We start from the raw sequence: 14187 nt of genomic DNA, 5'->3' as shown, positions 1-14187 counted from the left end.
GGGACTCCCATCTCCCAACCCAGTGTTTTAATTTCAATGTATTACCAGAAGGTGAACAATCTGTACCTGAACTGAGCTTGGGGAGCTGGGGCTGCCACTTGTTGTCTGCCACCAACTCCCATCATCCCTGAAGATTGGCTGTGCTGGCAAAGGTTGATGAGAGTAGGAGATGGCAACAAGCAGAAGTACACAGGTCCCTCTCACCCCCAAAAAAGCTTTACATTGGTTCCCATTATTTTTCCCACGGACCACTTGAAAATGTCTGATGGTCTTTAAAGATGTTTTTTTCTGCCTATTGCAACCACTGTAATGTGCTGTGCGATTTGTAATTGTGTTTTACAGACGATGCAGGCCACCCGAACAAATCTTGCAGACTGCTGATGGTCCAAAGACCACAGTTTAGGAACCCCTGTTCTTAATCGAGGAAAATATTAAAATCTAAAAGGCATCCCAGGTTTTAATTAAAAACAAACAGCCAGCCCAGAGCCTTCGGTTGCATTTTAAAATAGCATCATTTTTTAAGGATTTATTGACATAACCTGTTTTACAAAACTTGGTGCTTATATATATATATATATATATTTATATAATATTTTTTAAAAACCCTCCATATTAATGCAAAACACCTTTTCACAAGAGACACGGATGAGGTTCCAATACAGTCACAAGGTCATAACGGGCATTATTGAAATTTTACCTCGGAGTTCACGTTCACAAGGATAGCTACAAAAAGGACCAAGCTATTGATTCAGAAAGATGGGATTGAAGGAGAACAGCTGTGCAAAAAATGTGACTCCTACTTTCACCTTGGGTGGGGGGAAGGAACTCTGCGGGGGGGGGCATTCCTTTAAATGGAATTAAAGTAGAGCATGAGACTCTTCATCTCAGGGTTGTGGGTTCGAGCCCCACGTTGGGCAAAAGATACCTGCATTGCAGGGGGTTGGACTAGATGACCCTCGTGGTCCCTTCCAATTCTCTGGCTCTAATTTCCAGCAAGGATCAGCAAATTGGATTGTAAGTGCGGCTTTTCTTGTCCCTGCTTTTTTTGATATATGGCTGTAGGCTCTTTTTAAATTCGGTTTCTAGCCCTCATTTATTTCCAACGCATCTGGTCACCACTAACTCTGGACACATGGCCTGTGCAGGGCAGAGGCTCAGCAACTCAACAGCTGAAATCAGGCTGTTCCTTTGGCCTAGAGCTGCCCATCTCAACCACAGACCCTCTTCACTCTGGAGCACAGATCTTTCCCAGCCCCTTTATGGTGGAGAATGAACCTGCAATATTCCAAATGGAAAGCAGGTGTTCCATCACTGAGCAACCGCATTTCCCTAAAAAGATAGTGAAGATTCCAGTCCTCGTGCCTCTTGAGCTAAAGGGTCTATTTATAAGCAGGAAGCTCCAAATCAAACCATTGGTCTATCTTGCTCAGAATTCCTGACATTGACTGGAAGCAACAGTTAAGTTTTTTGGGCAAGGTGTCTCTCAGCCCTGCCTGGAAATGCCAGAGATTAAATCTGGGATTTTCTGCATGCCAAACAGATTCTCTGCCACTGAACTAGGGTCCCCGCTGCCAGAAGACAAAGTGCAAAAGGTTTACCAACCCCATTTCTTTAGTCTCCTAATTCCATCTAACCTCAAAAGGTAAAGGGACCCCTGACCATTAATTCCAGTCGTGGCCGACTTGGGTTGCGGTGCTCATCTCGCTTTATTGGCCGAGGGAGCCGGCGTACTGCTTCCGGGTCATGTGGCCAGCATGACTAAGCCGCTTCTGGCGAACCAGAGCAGCACACGGAAACGCCATTTATCTTCCCGCCAGAGCAGTACCTATTTATCTACTTGCACTTTGATGTGCTTTCGAACTGCTAGGTTGGCAGGAGCAGGGACCGAGCAACGGGAGCTCACCCCGTCGCAGGGATTCGAACCGCCGACCTTCTGATCAGCAAGTCCTAGGCTCTGGTTTAACCCACAGCACCACCCGCGTCCCCTCATCTAACCTAGGGTTTCCCAAACTTGGGTCTCCAGCTGTTTTTGGACTGCAGCTCCCATCATCCCTAGCTAGCAGGACCAGTGGTCAGGGATGATGGGAATTGTAGTCCAAAAACAGCTGAAGAAACCCTGATCTAACCCTGTTCTGGCAGTTCTGCTACGAATAGTGCTGTTGTTCTTTTTTTAAAATAAAAATAAAATCCATTTTGGGAAAACCCAAGTGTTGTCCTTACACAGAGCAGACCCACCAAAATTAATAAAGTTAGTTATGTTTGTAAACTTCAATGGGTCTCTTCTGAGTAGGGCAAGCATGGCAAACACCCCACATCTTGCATAATTCTAAGCTTTTTAGACAGATAAATTTGGGTGAAGCATACATCGTCCTCCTGAGTCCTACAGATGTAGCTGTTTGTTTTGAAGTGGGATTGCATCTGGAAAGGAGGAAATACGCCTTGATCACAGGAAGCTGCCTTACACAGAGTTAGACCTTTGGGTCCATCTAGCTCAGTGCTGTCTACACTGATTGGCAGCAGCTCTCCAAGGTTCTGGGTTCTCTCCCAGCCCTACCTGCAGGTGCTGGGGGTTGAACTTGGTTCCTTGGCTACTGAAACTTGCTCAGCACTTGTTCACTGGGAGCAAAAAGGTAAGTGTCCTATGTCAATTCACATCTTTTTACGAGGAAGACCAACAGCAAATAAAGTAGTCCACGTCCTCCTAATTCACTTACACCAAAATAAGAGCTTTTAGGGGTAGGGACTTGGAAAGACATGGGTCAAATTAAAACCCAATGACAGAACACTATAAATGCAAATCAGGATACAGGGACGCTGTCGGCAGCTCTTCAAGGTGACATTTTTCTGGACTGTTTCACTGTAGGTAGAATCAAGGGGGGGAGACCTCCCTGCATGAAGAAAGTTAGCACATGACAGATTCAACCTAGCATTTTCCTATGTAGCATGGTTCCCACCCCCACCCCAGAGCCTGGCATAGTACAATCCAGGAAGTGCTGAGTCGCTCAATTCATCTGAGAATCCAAAATGGCCATCTTAAGTGCAATCGCAGGGGAAATGCTCACAACAAGCCCAACTCCTTGTTTCAAATATTTTAACATGGTATATTAAGCACGGCCTAAGCTGCATCAAGCAGGAAGGCCTCTTGCAAGGAGTTATGCAATATTCTAGGGATGGGAGGGGGGCAAGGGCCGTAATTTGTTCACCCTTCGGCTATATGATGCACAGCCGCAACTCGGGGCCTAGGCACTTGTGGGAATTCTTCGTGGCACAGCTTGCGAGGGAGGAACTGGATCTTACCACAAACCTTCCTGCGGGCAGGTTATAGTGGGCAGCTACCCGTCAACCGCTTGGTGTCACAATGGCGTCAGGTGATTGTGTGGGTAAAGGAACAGGCCACAAAGTGCCAATGATTACCTGCTTGGGGTGGGCGGCTTGCAAAAAAACCCCAGGGCTTCAGCAGGGTTCTGGCAACTGCAAACCCTCCTCTGGCTGAATGACATATCCACCACGTCTCATGCCATCTATTTCACACGTAGGGCAGCTGGATGTGGCTCGGCTGAGGCCTGGCCCAAACAGCCTCCCAGACCAGAAGGGGAGGCCTAGCTATCAAACCACCTGGCCCTTGATGTCTTGGAGCAGGGTGGGAGAACCTCAGGAAGCATTTACCTGTGTTGCTCCTCCCATTTTTGGCTCTGGCTCCGCCCACCACTGCCAAACACCCCTAGAAGGGAAGGCGGCCCTCAGGCTGAAAAAACAGGGTGCACCACCATACAGTAGCAGAAACTTTGCTTCCCACAGAAACCTCCAGGCCTCGGGCCTCGATTAAGTGTACTTGACCCCCGCAAGAGTGCTCCTACAGACCTTCCTCACTTCAGAAAATACCGAAGCTTCCCCCCCCCCCACCTACCTTTCCGAAACCTTACCAAAATAGTTGGGAGCACAAAAAATCCAGGTGCAGAGAAAAGGGGGTTTGGGGAAAGGGGGGGTGAAAACACCTTTAAGAAACCCTTTGTCACTAGAACAGAACATGCAAATCAAAACGGATGCTGTGCAGAGAGAAACAAAGACAAAGCAAAACAAGACTTCCCCGGCGTCTGCATTATTCGCTTCCAGTTGCAGAATTCTGCACTATCCAATTCCAGTCGCAGAATTCCGAAACCTGAGAATTCCAAAAGGGAATTCCGCCATCCATAGGAGGAAGGGGTGGGGAGGAAAACAAACAAGTTGAGTTCGTCGGTCAGCAGAGTCCACCCTGCCACCACGAGGGCAGTCCACGTCCGCAGGCTACACCGTACATACCGGCAAATTGTAACCAAACCCCATTTTCCCTGCGCCTTGAACACTTGGCTTGACGTCGGCAGGCTCAGAGTCCGGGCTGGGGGAGGTCTTTGTGCCCAGGTGCCTGGGATTCTGAGCTGGCCCATTTTCGGCGTAAGCATCGAGGATGGTCTGTTTCTCCAGCGCCGTGAACTCCAGGGAGAACCGGTGGACCTGAAGGATGTGCCGCTTGATGGTGCTGACTTTAAGGGTCGCCAACGTGCCCCCGCACACCATACACACCAGCCCGTGCCGCTGCTCATCGTAATCCATCAGGTACTCTACCCGCCAGCGCGGCTGGTAGTTCCGGCGCTGACCCCGCCGGGACGGGGCACCGGCCAGCGAAGACGCAGCCTCCGAGGATTGCTGAGAGGGAGCTAGTCTTCCTGCTGCGGGGGCCTCTTCCTCATCTTCTTCCTCTCCTGCAGGCATTGTCCCGCCCTCTTGAGATTCCTCAGGGGACAAAGGGGGGTTGCAAGCCTGCTGAGATTCCACTGGAGGAACAGAAGAACAACAGTGGGGCGATCACAGTCCAGCCAGGAGTAATCAAATTTCTCCGCAACTTAGGACTGTCGTATTTATATATTTATATTTAATTATTATCACTATTACTATTATTAAACCGTATGCTGAACTGTGAAATAAAGTACCTGGGAAACCACCAAGCTGGGAGTCCAAGTGCTATCTTTTTCCTCCTCCCTCCTCAATCCCTTTTCCTTATGTGCCATGTCTTTTAGCTTTCCTGTTAACAGCCCTGCTACTATACTGCCCTCCATGAAAGAGCCCCACCCATTTTTTATGATAATCACCAGGGCTAGCTGGCTGAAAAATAATAATAAAGGTATTATTATTATTATTATTATTATTATTATTATTATTATTATACCAGGAGCAAAATGCACCTGGGGGATTTCAAACACCGCCTGCCCCTTACCTTTGTCTGCCTCGCCGTCTGTTTCGGGCAAGGAGTCTTCTGCGTCCGCCAGGCGGGCCACCTTCTGGTTCCACTCCTCCACGATGAGGGCCTTGACGTGGTGGCTCAGCTGGGTGGAGTCCGGGTGCTTCTGCTGAATGTGCCTCTTGATGGTGCTCATCTTGAGCGTGGCCAAGGAGCTCCCGCACACCATGCACACCAGGCCGTGGCGTGACCCGTTGTAGTCCATCAAGTACTCCACCCGCCAGTGCTCCTGGAAGTAGCGGCGGTGGTCCCTCCCCCGGGCTGGGGCGGGAAGGCCGCTCTCTTCCGAGTCCCAAGCGCCGGCCTCCTCGGAGCCGTCCTCGCCAGCAGGCTGGTCTGGAGACGTGGGGGGGTCCACCTCCTTCTTGGTCAGGTCCTGAGGGGACGGCTCAGACTCTGCCTCTGGGTGGATCCAGGAAGGAGTGGGAAAGGGGGGGGGGACAAGAGGACGGATTTAATTACACAAAGGTCCTGCTTACCAAACACATAGTGTCCCCTGCAAATCGATCGTTAGCCGAGCGTTTGCATAAGGAGTCAATGATTTCCATTGAGTCCTGTGGGGAAATTTCCAATTTTGATTTTCCCGCCTAATTTTTGAAAAATTATAATTTTGAATTTTGACCTCCCAGTGTTCCCTGCAAATCAATCGTTAGCCGAGCGTTTGCATAAGGAGTCAACAATTTCCATTGAGTCCTGTGAGGAAATTTCCAATTTTGATTATTTTTTTTTTATAATTTTTGAAAAATTCTAATTTTGAATTTTGACCTCTCACCGAAAAACAGAAAAAATGCTCTCTGGTTTATCTGATCTCTCACTCACTCACTTCATTGCTCCACCAACCAGCAAACGGCAAGCAAGGAAGTAGAAGATGCTCTCTGTATCTGAATCTGCGATGTGTCTAGCGATGTTTGGGTAGCCATTCCTAAAGTTTGGACAGGTGAATGTTCACTGTTTCTCATTCGTAAAGCAGAACCTGCGCATAGTACTGCCAAGGTTCTTGTCTTGCCCTCTATATGTGCCTCACTTTGCATCCTCTGTTCTGAGCCAATTCATCCGCAGTAACAACCACCCCTTTGTAGTTCTGGGACCAGTGACATGTTAAGGGTGCTAAGATTTGTTAGGAGACCCTTATTCCTCTCACAGTGCTACAATTCGCAGAAATTCCCCAGGAAGAGACAGAAAGTGTAACTCTGTGACAAGGGGGTTTGCTCAGTAACTCTCAGCGCCTTTAGGAAACTATAACTCCCAGGATTTTGGGGAGGAGAAGCCATGGCTGTTTAAAGCGGCATGATACTGCTTTAAAATGTATAGTACAGATAGCGAAGACAATACCGAGCTAGATGCACTAAAGGTTCAAGGCAGCACAAGTCAGTTTGTTTCCTACTCGCAAGCCATCCCCGTTTTGAGGACACTCCATTCCGCACGCCTATCTTTGATTTTCCGGGTTTTGCCACTCACCAGGATTCTGTGCCCACTGAGCATGCTCAGTCCGCACTCACTTATCTGTTTTGTACTTGCGCAACTCTTGGTTCCACTCTCCCTCCCACAAGAGACTGCTGGATGCCTCACTTTCTGGTTACACAAGGATTTGGAGGAATGAGCTTCCTGTTTGCACCTGCTGTTTGGCCCTCCCCCCTGACCATTGGCTGTGGCTGCTGGGAGCTGGAGTTCTCCACCATACGGACAACGCCAGGTTCCCTTCTCCTTGTTCACTAGCATGTATCCTGGCTTTCCTTCAAGAAGAAGGTACAGACAAGAGCTCCTCGATTTTAAGTACAGTGCCTGATTCAGAGAAGCAACACAGCAGGCCCAAAACTTATGCGGGGCTTACGCTCCAGGGATCCATGAGCAGATACAAAATCATGCAAAGTCAGGAAGATACCTGGAACCTCCCCTCTGTACAACCAATCCTACCTTCCTGGACTCTGGGAAGGGGAAGGTCATTTGAGGCCTCAGGAATGCTCTGGGGGGGTCCACACCCTTCCTGAGGGTTCAAGCAGCCTTCCCAGAGCCTGGGAATCAAGGCTGATGGCTTAAAAACTATTTCCACGGCAGGAAAAACTGGCGCAGAAAGAGATTTCCAAGCCCTCTGCCTTGCTTACTGGGCTCTGCGAAGGTCACACGAAATCCTGTGTGGCCTTCGCGAGGTTTCAGACAGCCTCTTCCACCAGTTTCTTCACCCTCTGCATTCTCCATTTACAGTGGTACCTCAGTCAAATGGAATCTGTTCTGTAAGTCCGTTCAACTTTCAAAATGTTTGGAAACCAAGGCGCGGCTTCCAATTGGCTGCAGGAAGCTCCTGCAGCCAATCGGAGGCCACGTTGGACATTTGGGTTCCAAAGAACGTTCGCAAACCGGAGCACTCAGTTCCAGGTTTGCAGCGTTCGGGAGCCAAAATGTTCAAGTCGCAAGGCGTTCGTCAACCAAGGTACGACTGTATTTATCTACTTTCTCGCCGCCTGCACAATCATGTCATTTGCAGGCCTGCTGAAATATCGTTCTAATTCCAGCGCTCTGCTTCCGCCCTCCCCTCCTGCCTTCTGCCCGCTTCCTGCCTCACCCACTGGTGCCTCTCCTGTGCCCTCGGCTGTCGGCACCACGGCCCGGGCGTTCCAAGTCTCCAGGATGCTGGCCTTCTCGGCGGGGCTGAAGCCAAGCGAGCTGGGGTGGGCATCCATGACGTGCCTCTTGATGTCGTCCAAGTTGAGGCTGGGGAGCGAGGAGCCACACATCATGCAAAAGAGGCGGTTGCCCTGAGGGTCGTAGTCCATCAGGAACTCAGACTGGAACCAGCTCTGCAGGGACTCTTTCAGGTAGCGCTCCAAGTTCTGCTCTTCCCCTCCCGGAGAGGCTTTCAAGGCCAGGCCGGAGGGCCGTCGCCCCCCATGAGAGGAGAGGGGTCCTGGGCCACGGCGCCTCCTGCGGCTGCTACTCAGCGGAAATTCTCCACCTGTACAGAAGCAAGGCAGGTGGAGAGCAGGTGAACCTTCTTGTCTGCTTTTCGGAATCTAATTTCGTCAGAGATGATGAACATTATTAAATAAACTGTTGTCCGCTGTCCAAAATTAATGTTACTGATATCTACAATGTAGATAAAGTGTCAGAAGAATTGGTCTTATATTTCACATTTTCACAAGTGAAATGTGAATTTACGAATATAATGTATATGTAGCAATATGTAAAGATTTCATATATGTATTGCAACATTAATAATAAATTAATTAAGAAAAGAAAAAAAGAATTGGTCTTATATATATGATTGTGGCAGCTCAAATAGTAATTGAAACTCAGGGGGGAAACAGCCCAAAATATTATGCTGAACGCTCAGTACCACCCACTCTGGAATACAGCTATAATGGAAAAAATCACACATAATTTGAGATTTTGACAAGCCTAGAACCTCCAGATATATGATTTGGCATTCCTTTATGACATATACAAGGGAACCGTCATTTTCAAGACAACCCCCGTCACCACCTTGGCAAATCTGGAACTATGATAATCAGATCACGACAATATTTACTTGGGCTTTGTTTTTGTTTTTAACCCACGTACAGCTGCACTTGTTCTACGTGCCTGATTTATCGTTTTGCTTTTCATCTTTTAATTTTCATCTGTTCACTTTTATATACACTATAAAATTAAATTAAAAATCTTCACAGAAAGATAAAAATAAAACCATCTTATCTGCTTGGGATGGCCACTTAATGTATTTTTTTAAATAAAAAAAGGAAGGATGAAAGGAATATCCAACTGTAAAAAAAGTTGCATGGGTCCCCAGGGAGGGAAAACAGAGATCATCTTGTCTTTCATCCACAAGGTTCAATTCCCAGTGGCTTCCTCAGGCAGGGCTGGCAAAGATTCCCTGTCTGAAAGCCTAGAAAGCTGTTGCCAGATAGTGCAGAAAGGGAAACTGGCAGGTGCAGCCAACACAGAAGTGAACCCAGTTCACTTCTCAGCTGATTCCACCCAGCTGATTAGCAAGTGGGCGTGGCTTGGGGGAAATGACCAAACTGACCAAATCAGAACCAACCCACCCCTGGGAGGCCAGGATTGGCCCCCAGGCTGGAGGCTCCCCACCCGTGATGTAAACAATAGTGAGCTAGAAAGAGGCGACGGCCTGACTTAGCACAAAACCTTTGCTGTTGGACTTCAACTCCTATCATCCCCGACAACTCGGTAAGATGACTGGGAATGATGGGAGTCAAACAGCATTTGGGGGACACATTTATATCCTCGGTCTCCACAGTGCAAGTCCAATCCTCTCACTGTGTTAAGCAATTTAGTTGTCAGGATTAGCTATCAAAGTATCATCCATACATGAAGTTGCGGGCAGGAATTGAAATATAAGCAGTGGATTACTGAAAGAACTAAGGATAACGAAGTTTAGATAATAAAAACACATGTACTGTAAAACAGCTACGAAAAAGAAGTGGAAAACACACATCAGGAAAGCGGGGGAGCGGGAAGTCAAGAAGAAATCTTTGCTGATTTTTTTTTGGGGGGGGGAGGATATGATGATAAATGTTTTGGAATATTTTTGGAGACTTAATACAAATTTTGTGCCTCATATCTGAAGTCCAACAAACACTAGAAACATAATTCTCTCTCTCTTTTTTAATGAAACCTATATAAAAATTTAGTTCTCAGGGGGTTTTTTGTCATCTGTTCAAGTAACAATTTTTATGGCCAAAAAATATGGTCACTGAATAAAAATTACCACTATGGAAGAAAAATATACCATTTCTGACAATATTAAAAAGGGGGTGGAATTAGACCAACAAACAGAAGATAAGGCATCATAAATCATAAATATATGATTTTTGACATGACTGTGAATCGCAGAGCCAGGGATGGAGAACTTTAAAGCGTTAAGGTCGGGATGTGGAAAATATGAAAACAATGAGAGGAGGCAGGACTGAAGACTTGGAGAGATGCTTCAGAGGTCCAGACTACGGGGAGCCCAGAAAAATTAATAATTAAAATTTGGATTTCAATTTGGTCTTTTTTATTTTAGCTTTTTGTTTTTAATTAGATTATGATGTGGATATGTTGATTGGCTGTCTTTATTGGAAAATCAATAAAAACGATTTCAAACAAACAAACAAAGGATAAGGCTATCCGTGGCTACGATTAAGATGAGCCACAAACCCGCAAACTTAGGCCCCCCTACCGTGGCCCCCCTCCTGAGTCTCGGGCGCGTTGGGGTGCTCTCTGGCTCCGTCGCTCTCTGCCTCGAGGCCCAGGTGGGCGTCCCAGCTGTTCATGATGACCTCCTTCTCGTGGGCGCTCCAGGCCAGGGAGTAGGGGTGCTTCTGGCGGATGTGCCTTTTGATGGTGCTGAGCTTGAGGGTGGCCAGGGAGCTGCCGCAGACCATGCAAATCATGCCATGCCGGGCGGCGTTGAAGTCCATCAGGTACTCTGCCCTCCAGTGCTCATGGTAGTAGCGCCGGTGGTCGCGCCCGGGGATGCGGCTCTTCCCGGGCCTCGACGCCCGCTCCTCGCAGTGATCTGAGTACTTGCGCCCTCCGGAGAGGAGGGCAGAGGGGTCCTTGACGGTGGTCCCTCGAACGAGGCCGTTCCCAGAGGGCCGCAGGGCGTGTCCGGAGCGCAGCTCGCCGCTGCTTTGCGAATCGGCCGCCTCTTCTGGGAACAGCGACTCTTCTGGGGAGACACAAACACTCGCCTTCAATAATAATAATAATAATAATAATGAGTGGAGCTTACGACGAAACCTCTTCCTATTTGGCATTTTAAAAAAAGAATTAAAGAGCTGCTGAGAGTAAGGGTGGTGGCGGTTAGGATTAGCACAATGGATTAACAACACAGATAGGTTCCCGGCTGCAAGGAGGATACAGTGTCCAGTGGTACCTCAGGTTAAGAACTTACCGTAATTCGTTCTGGAGATCCGTTCTGAACCTGAAACTGTTCTTAACCTGAGGTACCACTTTAGCTACTGGGGCCTGCTGCTGCCGCCGCGCCACCGGAGCACGATTTCTGTTCTTATCCTGAAGCAAAGTTCTTAACCCGAGGTACTATTTCTGGGTTAGCGGAGTCTGTAACCTGAAGCGTCTGTAACCCGAGGTACCACTGTAACTGTTTTGACAGGAGGCAAAACAACGGCGGGGGCAGGGGCGGGGGGAGGTGGTGCAAGACTTGCTGGCCAGGAAGCAAAGATGTTGTGTCACTTTGGGAAAGCAAGGTTGAAGCAGTGGGACCATAGGTTTGGAAGGGGCACCAGGGTCATCTAGTCCAACCCCCTGCAAAGCAGGAGTAACAGACGTTGCAGGGGTACAAAGGAAAAGCGAGGGGTGCTGTATACAACATTGGAAGGGGCTGGTTTCAAATGGGCAGCAGGACCTGTCAAAGAGACAGGCCCACAAAACCACACCTGGGGCTGAGAGGGGTTTGTCCAAACGGGGGGGGGAGGGGTTTCCCCAAAGGAGGAGCCAAACTCCCCCGAAGTCTTCCTGATCTTCAAGGGCGAGGACACACACACACCCCTTCAGGGAGAGAGGGCTCCCCCCTTTCCACGTCATTTGATTCTTGGCAGCTCGGGTTCCTTTTGTGCTCTATCCCTCGTCGCTATTTTTTTGAATGGGAGAGGCAGGAATCCGTCCAGGGCTGAAGCGCCCAGGAAGATGGAGGAAGGCGGGGAGGGGGGGGATCTTAAAGGGGCCATCGCTCTTCCTCCACCCGCCCCCCCCCGACTTCCTTCTCTCTGCCCAGCTGGGCAAACTTGCAACACCCCCCATAACAAACACACCCCTACCAACACCGACCAGGTATTTTTTTTCCGGGGGGGTGCCACTCTTCCAACTCACACACGACCAGCAGGTGGCGTGGAAAAGAGGTGGGGGGCGCGCGCATATATCCCCCCCTCCCAAAGAGGGGGCCTTTTGTACTCACCTGGATCCTGGGGCTCGAGCTTGATGCAAAGGCTGGGGGTCTCCTCCATGCTTGGCTCCCTCCCTCCCTGCCTAGGGATTCATCTCCACCCCCCCACCTCGATGCACACAAATAACCTTCCCGGCTTCGCTGTGGATACTCTCGGATCCGTTGCAATATTCCCCCCTTCCCCCCCCCGCAACCCCGATTTCTTAAAATAAATATATATATGGATAAATGGCAATTTTTTTCCTCCCCCCCCCCACCGCTTTTAATCGACTTGCATCAAGGCTCCGTTTCCACGGCCGAAAAAGAAGAAGAAGCAGAGCCAGGCAGGCTCCGGTTAGCAGGGTGGGGATGCCTTTCCCCCCGGGGCCCCTGGGGCTCCTTTAAGGGCTCCTGGGTAAATTTAAAGGGGACGTGCTCTATTTTTGCAGCTGAGGGGGGAGGGGAGGGAGAAAAAGAGGGGAGGGGAGGAGAGGGGGTGATTCGCTGGACACCCCCTTCCAAAAAAAAGTGTCTCAAAGCATCCCTAACCCGGTTCTTCCTCGTTGTATTGTTTTGTCCCCTAAGCTATATATTTATATCCATATATCCGTATTTAAGGTGTATTTTTTTAAAGCCTACATAACCAGGTCCCTAACGCGGCCCCCTGCTGCTGGCGCAAGGGGACGAGAGATTTTGGAAAGTGGGGGGAGGGGAGAATTGGGGGAATGCGAGGAAAGGGCTTCCCCGTGGCCCCTGGCCCTTCAAGCAAGCCTTCCGTTCAATCCGATTGTGTTTTAGCTGTTGCAGGTTCTCTTGAGTATACATTATGCATTTGAAGCACCTTATTCCGCCCACCAAAGAATCCTGGGAACTGTAGTTTACCCCTCCCCCACGGAGCTACAGTTCCCAGCACCCTTAACAAACTACAGCTCGTGTGTGTGAATAGGCTGTAAAGTGAAGACTCCGGAATAAAACACGTTACCCCTCAACAACAGATCCTGGGAACTTCAGCTTTTTAGAAGTGCTGAGAATTTTTGGGGCCTATAAGGGGCAAACTACAGTTCTCAGATTTGTTTGTGAGGAAGTCATGTGCTTTAAATGTATCCTCACCATCCCTAATGCACATTCTAGAGAGGAATGCACAAGCAGGTAAATGGGTCAATACGTTATGGAGATTCCCAGATGCAGTTTTGGAGAGTTACCATTCTCCGCCCTTCTGACACATCTCTCTGTGGCAGGTGTGAAATATGCAGAAATCCAACAGGTGAAGCATACAGAGATGCACTGCTACAAAAAGCTTCCCTTGTTGCATTTCTGCCTACCTGGCAGGGTTCAAAGACATGGGAGCTTAGCTAGGAACAACAAATGTGGAGAGATCAACCCTCTTTGGGGCCCATATTTTCAGTATGTTGTAGGGCAGAGATGAGGAACCCGTGGCCCTACAGATTCCGTAGAACTACAGTTCCTCTCATCCCTAAGCACTGGTAACGCTGGCTGGGGCTGATGGGAGCTGGAGTCCAGCAAAATCCAGAGGGCCACAGACGCTCTATCCTAGCTGTAAGGGATAGATAGAGGACTGATCAACACAATCAAAGGGGTTTTGGGGTTGCCAACTGACCAGAAGGGGAAAACAGGCACAGCCTGCTCTTGCACTGTTAGCAACAGTTTTATCTGCAGAAGTCCTCAGATGACCACTGATTTGCTGCGCAGAGATCAGCAGCGTTATTGGCTAATGCGTGCTGGCTGAGCAGAGGCGCAGGGGACAGTAAATAAGTTGGCAACTTTAACGGGGTTGACAGGGAGCCGAAGAAGCTTGAGGCAGAAGATGCAATAAGTTTATTGATTTATTTAACAGAGCTTGTGTCATTTGATTGTAAGAAGACTCTCTAAAGTGGCTTGCGAAAACATATCAATAAAAGACACAGTTAAAAACTGGTATTTTTAAAAATTCAAAATTTTATTAAAATCAACAAGCTAAAAACAGTTTAAAACACTAACTCAACACATCAGTTCATCCCTGTTTAGGCAGATTGAG

The 14187-nt window shown here is 48.7% G+C and overlaps 2 protein-coding genes and 1 long non-coding RNA gene across 3 annotated transcripts in view; all 3 read right to left on the bottom strand.

The window, feature by feature from the left end:
• The window catches only part of LOC309520839 (dual specificity protein phosphatase 10-like), a 143246-nt gene that overhangs the window by 90707 nt on the left and 38352 nt on the right, over window positions 1-14187 (bottom strand). The window lies entirely within an intron of this gene.
• LOC309520882 overlaps window positions 1-14187 on the bottom strand; it is a 169223-nt gene that overhangs the window by 130664 nt on the left and 24372 nt on the right. The gene's annotated exons all lie outside the window — the stretch shown is intronic.
• Window positions 494-12701, bottom strand: ZFTA (zinc finger translocation associated). The gene is made up of 5 exons (XM_082202746.1): window positions 12186-12701; window positions 10449-10940; window positions 7836-8225; window positions 5252-5677; window positions 494-4811 (listed from the first exon to the last, which is right to left on the bottom strand). The coding sequence occupies exons 1-5, from the start codon at window positions 12232-12234 to the stop codon at window positions 4285-4287; spliced, it is 1884 nt and encodes a 627-aa protein (XP_082058872.1). The 5' UTR covers window positions 12235-12701; the 3' UTR covers window positions 494-4284.

Source organism: Podarcis vaucheri (assembly GCF_965113315.1).
Source record: "Podarcis vaucheri genome assembly, chromosome: 16".
NCBI classification, from domain to species: domain Eukaryota; kingdom Metazoa; phylum Chordata; class Lepidosauria; order Squamata; family Lacertidae; genus Podarcis; species Podarcis vaucheri.
This window is presented reverse-complemented; position numbering and strand designations above follow the sequence as displayed.